General features: G+C 32.0%; 1 protein-coding gene across 1 annotated transcript; it reads right to left on the reverse strand.

The window, feature by feature from the left end:
- Positions 1-377: 377 nt before the first annotated feature.
- On the reverse strand, positions 378-14,425 carry GC (gamma-glutamyl carboxylase). Its single transcript, XM_088240760.1, is given in 9 exon segments — positions 378-1,060; positions 1,144-1,738; positions 1,812-2,284; positions 2,369-2,532; positions 2,608-2,688; positions 2,690-2,791; positions 3,119-3,284; positions 10,272-10,424; positions 14,223-14,425. Coding segments are annotated over 9 exon segments (2,325 nt in total). The 5' UTR covers positions 14,368-14,425; the 3' UTR covers positions 378-614.
- Positions 14,426-16,169: the final 1,744 nt, after the last annotated feature.

Below are 16,169 nucleotides of genomic sequence, written 5' to 3' on the forward strand. Positions count from 1 at the left end.
TAGTTACAATGCAGAGAGATAAACGTAATATTATATCATTCTATTATTGTACCTTGCTTTGAATCACCGATTGTATACCTTTCGGATTGACGAAAAATTGTATTTCGAAAACATAATTTTCGCAACGATTTTAACTGTAAAATTTAAATTTTGTATAAGGACTTCTATTTGATGACTTTCACTTGTAAACCAATTATTTGTCTGTTATGTGGATAAACGTTTATTTAAATGCACTCTTTAAAGGAATTCTATCACAGTATAAACGATGCTCATAATATTAAATATTTTAAAACACATTGAGTTATACCCTAGTCAAAACGTAAAAACAAACATCAACGAGAAATCATAATTTTGTAATAACATTGAAAAAGTGCCAATTAACAAAAATACCTTTAATCGATCATTTAAAAACTTAAAGTAATAAACAAAGATTTTATAGTTTTCTAAAGTTTATAGTTTTTTTATGTGAGGCAAGAAAACTACTGTATTGTACAGATGTATTTTTTAGGCAAAATAATACAGTTAATCAAATTAGATTTTTGGATTAAAAATGGATTTAAGTATTATTATTCTAGCTACATTTTTCAAATCACCTACACACATGGTGTATTTATTCACTGTAAAGGAACTCTTAATGCCATTGGAACTCCATATACTATGTACAACACAGCATTGGCAACATGCTCTAGGAAGAGACCAATACTGCGGATTTTTCCCATAAATTCATCAAACAACGGAAGTTTTGTTTTTTTCCTATTGATATTTTGACCGAAATCGTCGCTGTCATGTTTGTGTTTAACATGGACAGTATCCATTGTGGTATTAGTGTACGTGTACATGTAACTAGCTGGGGAGGATCCAACAGTATGTATCCTGTGGAAGGTTCCAGATTTCACTGCAGCACTTTCTCCTTCGGTAAGATGAATGGCCTTGCACTTCCCGGGAACCCGGCTAGAATCCTTTTTTTTGCTAATATGGGCTTCGTAGAATACTTGACCTCCTAGCACCGTCAGCGTCACATTTGAAAGCTCAGGAGCAATGTAATTCTCCAGATACAACCCTGTAATGAAGTTAATTAAAATGTGGAATGAAAATTTAACTAATTATCGACGGGAAATAAATAAGTGTGGCTAAAAAAGATACCTGGAAAATCAGCAACAAAAAAGACATCAGAATATTCATTCCACGAAGCAACGCTCTCTTGCACATCCGCCATTGTTCTCCTCCAGCTATTTAATTCCACTAAAAGTGGCATTAACCAATGCACTTTACGGAATGGTGACCAATCCACTTTTAATATATCGATATTTGGATCGAACATTCTCTGCTGAAACCTGCCGTTGAGCGAACACCAGACGTCGAAATAAATAGATATATTTTTTGAAGTGAATCCATCCGATTTCCTTTCATTGTCTTCTTCGAAGAATTCACAAGTTTTCTTATCCGAAGTACACGAAGTATCGAGTTTTTTATTGTACTTGCTGGAAAATGGTTTCCTCGACAGTTCATCTTTCTCCAGTTTATGAATTAGATTATTCTCCAGGCATTTGGCGTACTGATACATCATGTCACCGTGTTTTGACCATCTTTGATTTGGAGTCCATGCTTCGGGATCTAGAAACATCTCGTATTTCGACTCGTTGTCAACTATTTTAACCAAAACCAAAATGGTGTCCCATGTGTGCACCATCATGTCCCAGGAATAACCGTAGAGGCCATTTGTCCAATTATTGAATCCCTAAAAAATAGATGTTATTATTCAATAAAGATTATAGATAGAATATGCGCGATAAGTTTATAAAAATCAACACCTGCGTTATGAAATGTGAATATGGTAAAAATCCTTGAAGTCCCATATGTGTCATTAACAAGACGACAACAATTTTTTTCTTCAAGATCTTCTTACATTTGCAATCTACAAAATTGACTTTGCGGCTATCTTTAATGTCAACATTATCCAGTTTGACTTGATCTCTTACGTCATTATTAGTACTTGTTTCTGGGCGGAATTTCTTTACTGCCAGATCTTCATTTTCTTCGAGTTCATTTTCCGATTTATTACTCTCATTTCGTTTAAAAATTATTACTTTTGTCTTATCACAGGAAAGATCTAATCTTCCAGCCGTCCGAAGGTCGGCCAACCTTGAAGTCAGATATAATATTGGTTTTCTATATATCTTTTTGATGCGTGAAGCCGTTTGCAGCACGACGCTGATTAAAATTTTTGGCCAGTTTGGTGGGCAAAAGAGTGGCATCGTGGCCAGACAAACCCACGGAAACATGCCTGAAATGAAGTAACGAAGGGTATACCCAAAAAGGTTGTTTAAAAATGACGCACTTAAAAATAAAAACTTAAATTAGTGTATACCAATGCTGAAGAGTCTCGAGTTCATGAGATGAAAAGATGCACAGAAAATCATCGCTATTGGTCTGGTTGGGCGGTACATCATCCAAAAACAAATTGTCAAGTCAAATACAAATGCAAACCAGTGGACTATTAGGAAGTCGATATTATCGTTACTTAGAAATATCCTGGAAAATACAAATTTCGGAATTAAAATAACTACTAAAGATTTTGATGCTTAATTATATTACAATATAACTTACTTGATGGGATCGAAAACCCAATGGTGGCTCAAACTCACCATGGAGTATCCAGAAAGCCATTCGAATCCCGTTTTTTTAAACCAGCAATAAATATAGAATACACAGTTGGTATTTTAGTATAAAATAATTCCAATAAGGAACGGGCTTCTCTCTCTTGGTTGTGTCGACGTAGGCATCGATTGAGCTGAAATACAAACATTAGCGAATGTAGTTAATAATAATAATAATAATATTTATTTATTTTGTTCATTAACGCCCAAAAGGCATTTTAAAAAAATAAAAATGAAATACATGCTAACATACTTTTATAAACAAGCAAGCATATATTATCACGAAAAAATAAGAAATAAAAATATGTATCTATGAAATGCGTATTTGCCAATACTACAATGCATTTTGATATAATAGTAAAAAATAAAAAACAAGTATAAGGTAATAAAAATAAACAAGTAAGTATTTTTTTTAAATTTATGACATTGAATTGTCAAATATGCTGATAAGTTGTTCGTACAGATAGTTGTTGGCTTCAGTACCCAGTAGCAGTATACCAAACAGTCCGAAGAGGTAGCTATGATTGTTCCAGTAACTTTTGTCCATCAGTAGAATATACCAGAAAGGGAATGTAAACATAGCAGTACTTAGTCTAAATTTATACCCCAGAGTTATTCCGAGAGCACCTGAAAAATACACAGTCTCAGGTAAATAAAATATAAGGTTTATTGGACATTCGTACTATCTGTTTACCTAATTCTAATCCAGTTAATTATTATTTTAATAAATCTTGGTTCTTATGATTCACCTCTAAACATATTTCAAATTTGGGTAAGTTTTCAGTAGTTCCTAAATAACCGTGTTGCTAAATATAAAGGAGGTCGTGGTAGTACTGGTAGTGCAAGGGGCAAAGTTTGAATTGCGTACAATCTGATACGGATTTCGCAACACCACTGGACTTATCATATTTTTAAAAAGGAACACAAAAAACGGCCCAGCAATCGCAGCATTTATTTAACTATTTTTATTACCTTTCAACAAACTAATATTTTACATCGATTCTGATTCTGATTCCCGAGTCGAGCTGGGAAATATTTGTTTAGTAGATGGCTTTTCAATGCAGTAGTTTATATTCCCTGTTTTAGTTTATATTCTGTCACCTGAAGCGTTAGATTGATCATCTTTCTTTCTATATAATATATATGGCAAATTATAGTTAAAACGCTTGGTTTGGGAGTATCGATGCAGTGCCTTATGCACCGTTGGGTGTGGATAAGAAAACTATACAAACGACCTATTGTAATTGTTATACTTTTATAAACGAATACAGAAAAATAAAAATCGTAATAATAAATTCATAGTAAATAATTCTGAGTGATGCAGAGCCGATTTCACCATGTAAGCCAAACGAAACAAAAACGAAATAAGAGAAGAAATTAGAGCAAAATTATAAAGAACGGACAATAAATCCCCATTCAAATCCAGAGTTTTGTCGAAATAACAGTTTGAGTGGAACAGCATTAAAAACATAATATTATATTTATAATAAATAATGGAATGAAACTTTAATAAATGTACCTTTATTACTGTATTATATTACACAAAATAAAATACAAAACTTGCATGTATTTAAGGGGATTAAAAACGCTAAATTATTGAATCATGAGACATGCGTCGTATTGAAGCGGGACGCCCATATATCTTATTTTGAACATCGGCGTCGTAAGAAATTATTTCAAAATGAATTACATTCCAAACACGAAAAGAACTGCAAATCATAATAACGAAATTACCCAGTGTAGATTAAACAAATCAATCACTGGGGGGGGGGGGGGGGGTATCGTACTTTCGCTAATGAAAGTCAGTTCTTTGTTATCAGTTCTTAAATTCTCGACCCATATCAATCAGTGTTCACAATTTCACCCCTGCGAACCCAAGATCTTTATTTCTTATTTATTTCATAATTGAATACACCTTTTAAATCCCGAGAATAATTTGATTTCATAATTGACGCAAAAGAGTTGATATTTTTTTACAAAGTGATTGAAAAAAAACAGAGATTATGCATTTGTCGAAATGCAGATATTGTTACATTCTTTTTTACAATGCGCTTGTAAAAAATATCTGTAAAATATTAAGCATTATGTGTGTTGCCCGTTTTTGGAACTCCTAGATAATGGGGAATTTCTCGTGACGATTTGAGAAAATCATTCTCACTATTTTCTTCCAAATGCATAACTTGTTTCCGCGCCCCTGACTTCATCGCCAAATGTTCTAGAAACTCAATGACGAAATCTCAAAAACGAACAAAACGGAACATTTTTCTGTTATTGTCTACCAAATACTGATAATGTACGTAGTCTGGTCAAAAAGTATCGCGAATTTTGTGATTTTTCAAAAATAATTAATTTTTTTTTTTTTTTTTTTTTTTATTATTAAAAAGAAATATTTGCGTTCTTATAATTTACGCAAATATTTAATTTTGAGGGCCATTTTCAACGAGTTGTAAATAACTCACTATTAGAAAATGGAAATCAAGTTGAGGTAGAGTGGGATTCGAACCACGGACCTTTGATCCGTGAGTCCGAGACACTAGCCACGGGACCACAACCCTGAATATCTATTTTGTCCCCTTCAAAGTAATCCCCAGAAGATATTATACACTTGTCCCAACGTTTTTTCCTCGAAGCACTTCAAAAAATCATTTTTTGTGATCTTGTTTAGCTCCTCCTTTGATGCCGTCTTTATCTCCTCAATCGTAGCGTAGCGTCGTCCTTTCGTGGGCCTCTTCAGTTTCGGGAACAAAAAAAAAATTAACAGGGAGATCTGGGGAATACGGTGGCTGCGGCATTATTAGTGTGTTGTTTTTGGGCAAAAAATTTCCCACAAGAAACGATGTGTGAGCAGGGGCGTTATCATAGTGCAAAAGCCAATTTTTGTTCTTCCACAAATCCGGGCGTTTCTGGCGGATTGCTTCGCGCAAATTGCGCATAACTTGCAGGTAATATTCCTAATTGACCGTTCTACCCTGTGACAAGAACTCATGATGCACCACGCCCCTGCAATTGAAGATAACTGTAAGCAAAACCTTCACATTCGACCGAACTTGACGCGCTTTTTTCGGTCTTCGCTCGTGCGGCAGCTTCTATTGGGATAATTGAGCTTTGGTTTGAACCATAAACCCATGATTTGTCACCAGTCTGACCCTCGGGAGCAAATTTGGGTCGTCACTGACAAAGTCGAACAGCTCCTGAGCAATGTTTTTGCGATGCTATTTTTGTACGAATTTGAGCAATTTTGGTACGAGTTTCGCGGCGACCCGTCTCATGCTTAAATCATTGGAAAAATCGAATGGCACGAGCCAATTGATATGTTGAGATCCTCAGCAACTTCTCTAACGGTTATTTGACGATTGGCCAATACTATTTTCTTCACTTCATAAATGTTTTCGTCTGTTGTTGACGTGCTCGGGCGTCGGGCACGATCTTCGTCGTTCACATCTTCTCTGTCCTCTGAGAACATTTTGTACTACCGATAAACGTTGCTTCGGTCCAAGGTAGCTTCACCATATGCCAGTCAACATTCGGAATGCGTCCGCGCACTTAATTTTGTATTTCACACAAAATTTGATACAGATTCTTTGATCCATTTTTTGTAAAAGGCAAAATTGAAGACGAGCCAAAACATGTGCAAGCAAAGCAGCTGTCAAATATTAACTAAACATTCAAAGGTTAGAGACACGAGAACAACATAATGCCACAAAAAAATCGAATATACGTAACCCGTGGAAATTCAAAATTTGCGATACTTTTTGAATCTCGTATAAATGAAATATTAGCTACCTAGTACTTTATGACATTATATAAACTTTTTGCAGATATTATGTAATACAAAAATAATTTTAAATGATTTAATAAAAATTTAAAAAAAAATAAACGCATCATGTTGCAAAAACATTATTACAATTCAGTTATTAATATTCAAGTACGATGTATCTTATAATGCTAATATTGATTTTATTTGCTCATCTACGTTGAAGCACGAGTTATATATGCAAATAAAATACAATAATAAATAAATGCCATGTACAATTTATAATATGGCTTTATTATTAGGAAAATATTGTGTAATAAATGTCTTTGTACGTCTTTGTATTATTTAAATGAAAACGGCGTTTTTTTTTATAAAAGAGAATTAATGTATTATAATAATAAATTTGCATGGAATTCAAACTATTAGAATAATTACGTTTTTATGATTAAAATTTTATTTGAGTTTTAAAGTAGATAAATACTGAGAGAGACGAAAACCCTTTTTTATTAAAAAGAGTTACCACAAAACAGAGATAAAACTTGATGTGGTATAACTAAAAAAACAGTTTTTTTTTTTTTTAGGAGCTTTCTGTTAGGTTGTATACCTGTTATGAAGAATTACTCGCATTAATTTTTTGGTGTAACTACATCGAAAACACGTTTTTTTTTGTTTTGAGCACTTGAACTGAATTTTAAATTGTCCACCAGTTACTGGGTTACATTCTGACTGTTACCGTCAAAGAATTTTTTAAAAAGTACTGTACAATAAAAAATATACAAAAAATGTGGGACATGCCAAAAAAGTGTCAGGTCATGTGTTTGGTTAGCGTTCAATAAAGTAAACGAATTAATATTCGGTATAAAGGAAAATCATTATAAAGAATAAATAAGACCATCACAAAATAATATAAAAAGTTACAAAAATAAGTTTTAAAAAAGCAAACAAAAACACAATTTTTAGCAGCTGAAAAAATATATTTAGAAATGAACAGGCTTATAGTTGATAAACGTATTTATTTATTTATTTTTGCACCACAACAGGCCAGGAGGCCCAATTACAGTGGTGAATTACATCACAGAAAACCCAGGCTTGAGAAAAATCACATTTTAATTTTTGTTTTCTCACCGGGAATCAAATCCGGAACCTTTCGTGTGTGTGTCAAGCGTCTTGGAGGCCGCCAAATAGATATAGATTATTTAACTGAAAATCTTTGGTAGCTACCTACTTTATTTATTCCCATGTTCCCTTTTTAAGTGTTACTATATACGAGAGTTATCAATATTGATATTTTGTACTTTTTAATGAAAGGATATGAGTTTTTAAATTGAATTAAATTAAGAATTCTGATAATTCCAAAAAAAAAATTTTTTTTTAGCAAGTTTTCCATCACAAAAATCAATAGAAGAAACGGGGATATATGGATGCTTGGAAAATACAAAGAACAGATGGTGTATTTTTATAAATCAACCAAAAACCAAAGAACACTAAAAAGAAGCAAAAAATGATATTAAAAAGTCAGTACTTCCTGAAAAATCAACTGTCGTTGGTAAAAAGAAGTTCTCTTAGGTATTTAATAAATTATGTAGATATTTAAATAAATATGATTAATTATCAATCTTCTAAGAGCAACTTTTGTTTTTATGTCCCATTGTCCAGAATGTGTAGATTAGTCAATTCATCAGACAACTTGGAATCCTATAGGATAGATCTTTCGGCTTTTCGCCAATCTCTTTGCCATTAAAACAGCGTGGGATGTAGATGGATTGTGCATGGGTTAGCTCGAAGTCTTAAGAAGAATGCTGATCGTGGTCTTGAAAATATTGTACCTTTATTTTATTGCCTATGTTTGTCTTTGCTACATTATTTTTGTTTAGTTTCTTGTACAAATTATTATTCTTCAGATAATTGTTGTTATTGGCTTAGGCCGTATTTATAATAATGAAATACATACCGAAATAATATGAAATTAGGTGAATAATTACAATAGGGTTTATAACCTGTCATTAGCTGGTTTAAGTGACTAATTTATACACTGAGCAACATTGATTATTCTGCCTATGTTTGAACATTTATGTTTCCTCGACTTTTCCAACTGTTGATTTTTCTGACGAAATAATAATGATTAAAACCATAATATAGTCTGATTTATTTATTGGCAATAGGGAAATATAACTTTGGAGTGTCGACAAGATGGTCTGACGACATAGTCGCTGTGGGGGGTAAAAATTGGCTGCAAGCAGCAACCGATAGGAAACGGAAAAAAATTCTAATGTATGAAGTCTATGTAAAAACTAAAATATGTTATACGCAACTACTATGGGAAGCAGGATATCAAAATGACATAAACAGACTACAAAGACAACAAAATAAAATATTAAAGTTAGGATATGACCTTCCCTATCTAACTGCAACTAGAGAACTTTTTAAACAAACTAAGCAATTAAATATAACTGAACTCTTTCAACTAGAATCATTAAAATTTATCCATAAATTAGCCACTAATGTAATTGTAGACGAAGAACTAAAACTTGTAAAAAATTACAGTCAACATGAACATAATACGAGAATATCAGACAAATACCATATACAACTTTCTAAAACAAGACAAGGACAATCAAGACTAATGAACCAGGGACTGAAATTATACAATAAACTACCAGACAAAACTAAACAAAAGACTCAGACAAACTTTTTAAAAGACGTAAAAAATATTATTTTGAACAACAGAGTATGAATGAAAAATGTATATATTATTCTATGTAAAATGAATGTAATAATCCGTAAGGGTTTATAAATAAATTTTCAAATAAAAAAAATAGAAAGAAATGGAAGAATATGGAAGAGGCCTATATCTAGCCGCGGAGGACAGAAGGCTGAAAAAGCAGAAGAAGAAGAAAGGTCTATGAAATACTGTCCAATAAAAAAAATGTTACTTATTAGTAGCTTAAAAAATATTTTGAAATATTGAATTTTGAATTTCCGCAAAAACGGCCATTCCATTGGCCAGGCCCCTAATATGTCACAAGTCCTGTTTATTTGTTCCTGACCATTCAAATTTGTTTAGAACATTGTCGCGAATCTTGACGTCACAATTATCAAGGCCAAACATGGCGCGTTTTTCTAGTGACGTATTAAAAAAATGTACTATAACATTTCTCCACAATACCGATATTGATTAAAAAAAAAAAAAACTAAATCCATTCCATTTAATATGTATTTTTATCGGTATTCGTAGTTTGTGGATATATCTCTATTCTTGTTGGGGATATAGTAGATACACCGCCAACACATGTTTTCAATAATTTTTCCCGCTCTGTTGCATTGAAATATTATATATTGTATCTCTTTCAAAATATTTTTTAAATGTACCTACACTTGAGATGATGTTTAGTTTTATATAAATTATCCTTACACTGTATAATATTTACCAGTCTAAAGATGCCCATTAGAGGGTGAATGTGTTAATTGGTCTAATAAAGAGGTGGAAGTGTACCAAGTATTTTATATTGGGAACTTATATTTAAATAAAGGTTATTATATCATCAAAATAAAGTCATTTTTACCGAGTTGTTATGCTTACAATAATTGGCGCGCGTGCATGAGAAAATATATGAATATTCAATGAGAATGCGAAGTCTGTATTACAGACTGAGTGGTGTGGCGGTTTACCCTCTCGGCCTATCCCTACGAGGAAAACGTCGCGATGGTTTGTTATTAATAATCTTCAACGCTAACCACTCCTCAATCCAGTAAAACCGAGAGATTTTTCTTCTTCCTTATATTATCTACTGACGTTGGTTTTTACCTCAGAGTAAGATAACATACGACAAATTTTGTGTTTTACGTATATATTTTTTTACCAAGCCACATGACGGCGTATACGATGGCCATGTAAGGTAGGGAGAGTCTGCGAAGGGGTATGAGGGGGAAATGGCAGGAGAGAGGGTCCCCCCACCTCAGATCAAGCTCTGCCCCGCCCCTTTCCTCCGCCCCATCCACTAACATCATCAGTCCTGAAAAGGGCACACTAAATCACATTTTATTACAAATTAAATGGATACTATCCTTGTCGTGTCCAGGCTGTCCAGGCGGTGAGTGCGAAATGGAACCAGAACCCCGGAGGAGTGGTTTCGAACCGATACCTAATCTAAATGGAGATAAATTCGCCTCGTAGTATAGTGGTTACCATGCTTATTTAAAATTCTGACGATCTCGACAAAAAATATTATTAATCATTAAAAGTTGGTTTTGCCCCCCCAGCAATATTTCATTGTCTTTGGACTGGCACCTGAAGCGTAAGACCGGTCACCTTACCGAGATACGCTTTAATCAGTGTGGGTACACGTGGAAAGTGCCCTATTCACTACCAGGTGCGTTTAAGAGTATGATGATCTGACCTATCAAACCCTTTTTTTATGTTATTAATTGAATCGGCATTCACCTCGTGACACTTCATTATAAATATTATGAAAATAAAACTTTGTTATTAGTGTTATTAGTCAAAGAAGGAATAGTGTGTTAGAAATACCACATTGTAAAACGAGGCTCGCACAGAAACATGCGTATTTTATAGGCCCAAAATTCTTTTTTTACTCATATTATTATATTGATTCCAAACTTTCAAAATTTTCCTTCTTTTAAAAAACAAGCACTATCCTGGATTCAAACTAAAAATATGAACTCCTTTTTTCTATGATATATTTTGTTGCTCTTTAATAATAAGGAATATGTTTATGTTTTTTTTTTTTATATTTTCTATTTCCTTTTTTAATTACTATAAAAAAAACAAATAATCTTTACAGAATATTTTATTTTCTCTTTCTTATGTTGCAGAAAAATATTATAACTGTCTATTTATTATAGGAGTAAAAATTAATTAACATTTTCTTGTATACCACGAACAGGCCATGCCTTTGTGGGATTTTTTGTTTACTATTTTTACTATTAATATGTATTTCATTGCTATGTAATTATCCTTTATGTTTGAATACTCTGTTTTACCTATTATGTATATTGTAAAAAAAAAATTGGTACCCGGAACCCGGTTATCCGGAATCCAGCCGGACACCGTTAACAAAACGTTATTTTACTCAAAGGCATATTTATTTTTACAAATAATGGCTAACGATTTTTAGATCCATATGTATGAACATGACCATGTATATATCTTGTTAGCAATGTATGAATAATAGAACGAATAATATTATCAGTTATACCAAAATCTTAAGGCAGGTCATGTCAAAAGCAGACACAACTGAAGGGAATGTACTCGTTTGACAAGATGTATAAATTCGAGTTTTATGTTATTTGCGGATGAATTAAAACTTTTCTTAAAGGTGTCAACTTTGGACAATTTTTGTCTTCTCCGAGCGGATATATTATATGTTTTATTACAAAAATTAGATTTAAATCGGTCGTGTTTTTCTATAAAAAAAGACTCCAATGGATTTTACATTATAAATTACCCAAATCGCACAACATAGCAAAACCGCCATCGGTTTTATGTTTCTGTTCCATCCATAATTAGATAGATACAGCTTCATAAATACGCATCTAAAGAAAGATTAAATAAAAATACTAAAACTTTTCTTATTATATGTATATGTACCTACTCTGAACGCAAAAAACACACTAAATACACCATAATATGACTACAAAAGCATAAACTCGCTTTTTTACTGATACTACCAAATGTATTTTTTCTTCAAACACTGATAAAAAACCAATTTGAATAAAAATATTGCCTAGTGTTTTTTTTTACCCTAATAAACATAAAATATAGCGTCAGCGTATAAAAAGTTCCTTAATATCAATTTTCCCATTCAAAAGGTTGTAGGTAATAGCTATAAATACAATTTAAAAAAGTCAATTAAAAACTATTGAAGTTCATCGTTCAAATTCAGTACTCCGGGATTAATAATGATTTATAACCGTTACCTTTTCATAAATTATTTTATGTTTTTGCTGCTATTGATAAGCGCATTCTAATGAATGTGTGATTATTTAAAAAAGTATTATACCTATTACCAATTATATTTTTCTAGCAAATCCGAACGCGAAAACCAAATTGGTGAAATTATTTATCATAAAAATAAATAATAAAATCGTAATTAAATCAAAATGTTTTTAAAGAGTATTTATTTATAGTCCTATATATTTTATATAGCTTGATTAGAATTACAGCTGTCAAACTAATTTCATTAGTGATGGGAAATTACTGATCATTGATCAAATCGATTTTATCAGTTATTTCATGCAATCATGAAACTCTGTCTTCGAAAATTGATTTAAAAGACCCAAAAACAAGCCTATTATGGTGTATTTAACACAATTATTCACCAAAAAATGAGACATTTGTACTTTTTTCATGAACAAAATCAAATGAATTTTTTTTTTATTCGATCAATTTACATGAATCAATTTGTCCAATATCTAACATTTTTGCAAAATGATGTAACCTTGTAAGAACGTCGTTAATAATTAAGTTTTTTTTAGTTTAAAAGCTGATTTTATACATTAATGTTGATTGATGTTTCAAGCATTGTATTGAAAAAATAAATTAACACGCCAGATACCTACAAATGATTTTTCGTGTGTCAATATAAATAACTCCTTTGACGTTACTACAAAGTTATGTCGTTACTTTTTCTGACAACTGTCATTTTAATCATGTTACATTTTAAGGACTGTAGATAGTTTACGAGTCAATGAACTATTTTGTTATTTGGACCAAAAAGCGTATCACGTAATATGTGAACATATTATGCTAGAAATAGTCATATAATTTAAAGATGGGAGGACATTATTCCCTCGTTTAAGGGTTAAATGGTTTGAGGGAAAGGAAGAGTGAGAAAGAGAAGAAAAAGAGCAAAAGAGATAAAGAAAGGGAGATGGGTGTCTATTATTGAGAGCGATAGAGGGAAAAGGAGAGAAAGAGAAAGGTTCGCGGGTAATTATTCTACGATAAAATGAAAATCAGTTTGTTTGCTGTTTTCAAAGGAAAAAATATGCACTTTCAATCTGTAAAGAAAATTTTGTGTAAATAAACGAATCGTACGAAAAATATCGTATGATAATAATTCAACAATGCGCCCGGGTCTCCCTTTAAAGATAAAAGAGAAAAGTGAGAATTTAACCACTGCACCACGAAGGCCGTTTCCCGTTGCATTTCCCGAAAATTCAACCTTTTAATGTTATAACTATCACTAACGAAAATGATGTGGTTTCTCCAAATAATTGTACAAAAACTAAAATGGACAAGCCAAAGGCGAAAGGAATATTGTAGTTTGGATTTAATAAAATTCATATCCCTCGGTGGAAGAATATTGAAATCATTAACCGTATAATTAAAACAACCTTTCTTGTTTCTCATACGATAAAAAGATTTTTGAAAAAAGTTAAATTAAATTCACAATACAAAAAAAAAACAATGGAACCGGTCAATAGAAGTTGTCACTATTTTGTCTTGAAGTCTTGAATGAAATGAAAGATAAAATTGCATTTTACACAATACATTTTATTTTTTGTTTATTTATATATATATGGTTATAATTTGCATTATTGTTTTTCTAAATTTTATGTTGTATGAACTAAAACTCGCACAACATCATGTAAGTAATGTCTGTATAAAATTATTTCGTATGTCAAATAAAAATCATATTGTCTAAAATTTACAATTTAAGCATGTAAAATAATTAATATTATTATATAGCACGGGACATTTTAAATTTACCTCTCTGATATTTTTTGGTAAACGAAAAATAGGTATTTCATTCCTTAAATATAATTATTCTAATCTACAAGTTTCTTACCGAACAACATTCTCGAAACTCCGAGGCTCGAAGCATCAGTAGGTTTGTATAAACGCTCTACAATAACTTCAAAAGTAACCTCTTTGTATCGATAACCAGATGCTTTAAATAAAGCATCGTCAATCTTTTTAAAAAGCATTGCCATGGTAATTATTTAAAGAAGGTACCAAAATAAAGAAGGCACAAACATGTTAAGTCCTGTTTGCCCTAGAGCTGGGTATTAACTAAATTGACTTTGCTAAAATACTGAAAGAGGCTGTGATTCGGGAAGCGCATAATCAAAATGGCGTCCATCTTTCCCGTTGGCATGGTAACTCAAAGGGGTGTATTTCCTGAATTCAGCTGATCGACTGAAAATAAGTATTGCCATGTTATTTCTTACTTCAATTCCATACAATTTAAATCGCTTCGTAAATAGTTTTGTAAAGACAAATTGAACGTAGTTCTGCAGAAAGCTGCCAGTCCACAATTTTGCAAAAAGTAGATATTGGTGTTTTTGGGCGCAGTATGGTCAAATCTATGTTCTGCTAAAAACAGCCAGACCGATTTTATACAAAAAAACTCTAATAATCAACTTCTGAAAATAGTGTCGATCACAAAAACGGCATTTCTTAATTTGCAAAAAACACCCACACCACTAGAAAAATCTGACGGTACTGTAAAAATCATTAAAACTGGTCAAATACATACTTAGATTCTTGTTTGTAATTTTAAAAAAAACTAATATATTCATGGTTTATCATTGGTCAAAGTCAAAAACATTTCAACTGTTGTGTAGATTGATTATTCACTCGTTTCATAAAGGTGCTACTATCTTAGTTTCACTTTTCAATGACTGGCTGCTTTCTGCATAACGACGTTCAATTGTGTCTCTATTTGTGGGATAGTGGCAAAAATCTTCCGAAAAAAATAAAGTTCGGAAAATACATTGATGAACCAGAAATATTTGACTATTATATACCCATTATAAAAATACCTGCTGTTTTGGTTCTCGATTCTTAAGTTTTGTTTATTATACCTACAAGTCAATGTTTTATTCGAGTGAACCACTTCAATATTTTTGGAATAATGTAAGAACAGTAGTTGTTTTTATTTTATTTATGAATTTTCCTAAACGTTTATCTTAAAATTCCATTACACCCCGCGGCTTTGCTCGCGCGGTATTAGTTTTGTAGTTTATCAATTATAATTTTCTTGTTGGATGGATTGAATGATATTTTTTCGGGTTAGAAAGTAGCTTGTATCAATTTCCGGTCTTTCAACAATCGCTATGAAAAAAATACGACCATCCGCTAGTCTACATGGCGACGTAGCATCGTTATTCTGTTCACAAATCCAAAATCCTGCTACAAAACTAAAACGAAAAGCAAACTAATCATGTGATTTCAAATTGATTCTTTTTGACATCCCACCTTATCGCCTACTCATTTTCAAATAATGTTGCTCATTGTTGATATATTATTTATTTTCTATGGATTTTTATAAAATCGGGATGAAAAATAAGTATCCTATTTTATTTCTCACCTCTCCGGCTATCCCTATACAAATAAATATGCCAATAAGTCCCTCAGCCGAGACGAGAAGGAAAAAAAAACAAACACACTTTCGCATATATAATATAATAGTATTTTATTTTAATGAATATGTTTTTTACATACACTACACACGTTTTGTCGTCCGACGATAGTTACATTTTTTGTTAGTTTTTTAATTCTTGGATTTGATTTAATATGAGTCTGCGTGGTATAAATTAAGGGCTAGTATTTTGTTCACTTATAGAGAGGCGCCTCGATATTAGGATTTATTTCGTACATAATTGATAGCTTAAAGATGTCATTATATTTCCAGTAAATGAGAGCTTACGGGTGAAACTGCCATTAAAATAATGGTTCATATTGTTGTTCATCCGCAAGTGACAGAATCATTTACATCAACGCTGTGAAGTGC

The sequence above is a fragment of the Micrasema longulum genome, unplaced genomic scaffold (assembly GCF_059751315.1).
Source record: "Micrasema longulum isolate JH-2025_06_02 unplaced genomic scaffold, ASM5975131v1 h1tg002586l, whole genome shotgun sequence".
Taxonomy (NCBI): domain Eukaryota; kingdom Metazoa; phylum Arthropoda; class Insecta; order Trichoptera; family Brachycentridae; genus Micrasema; species Micrasema longulum.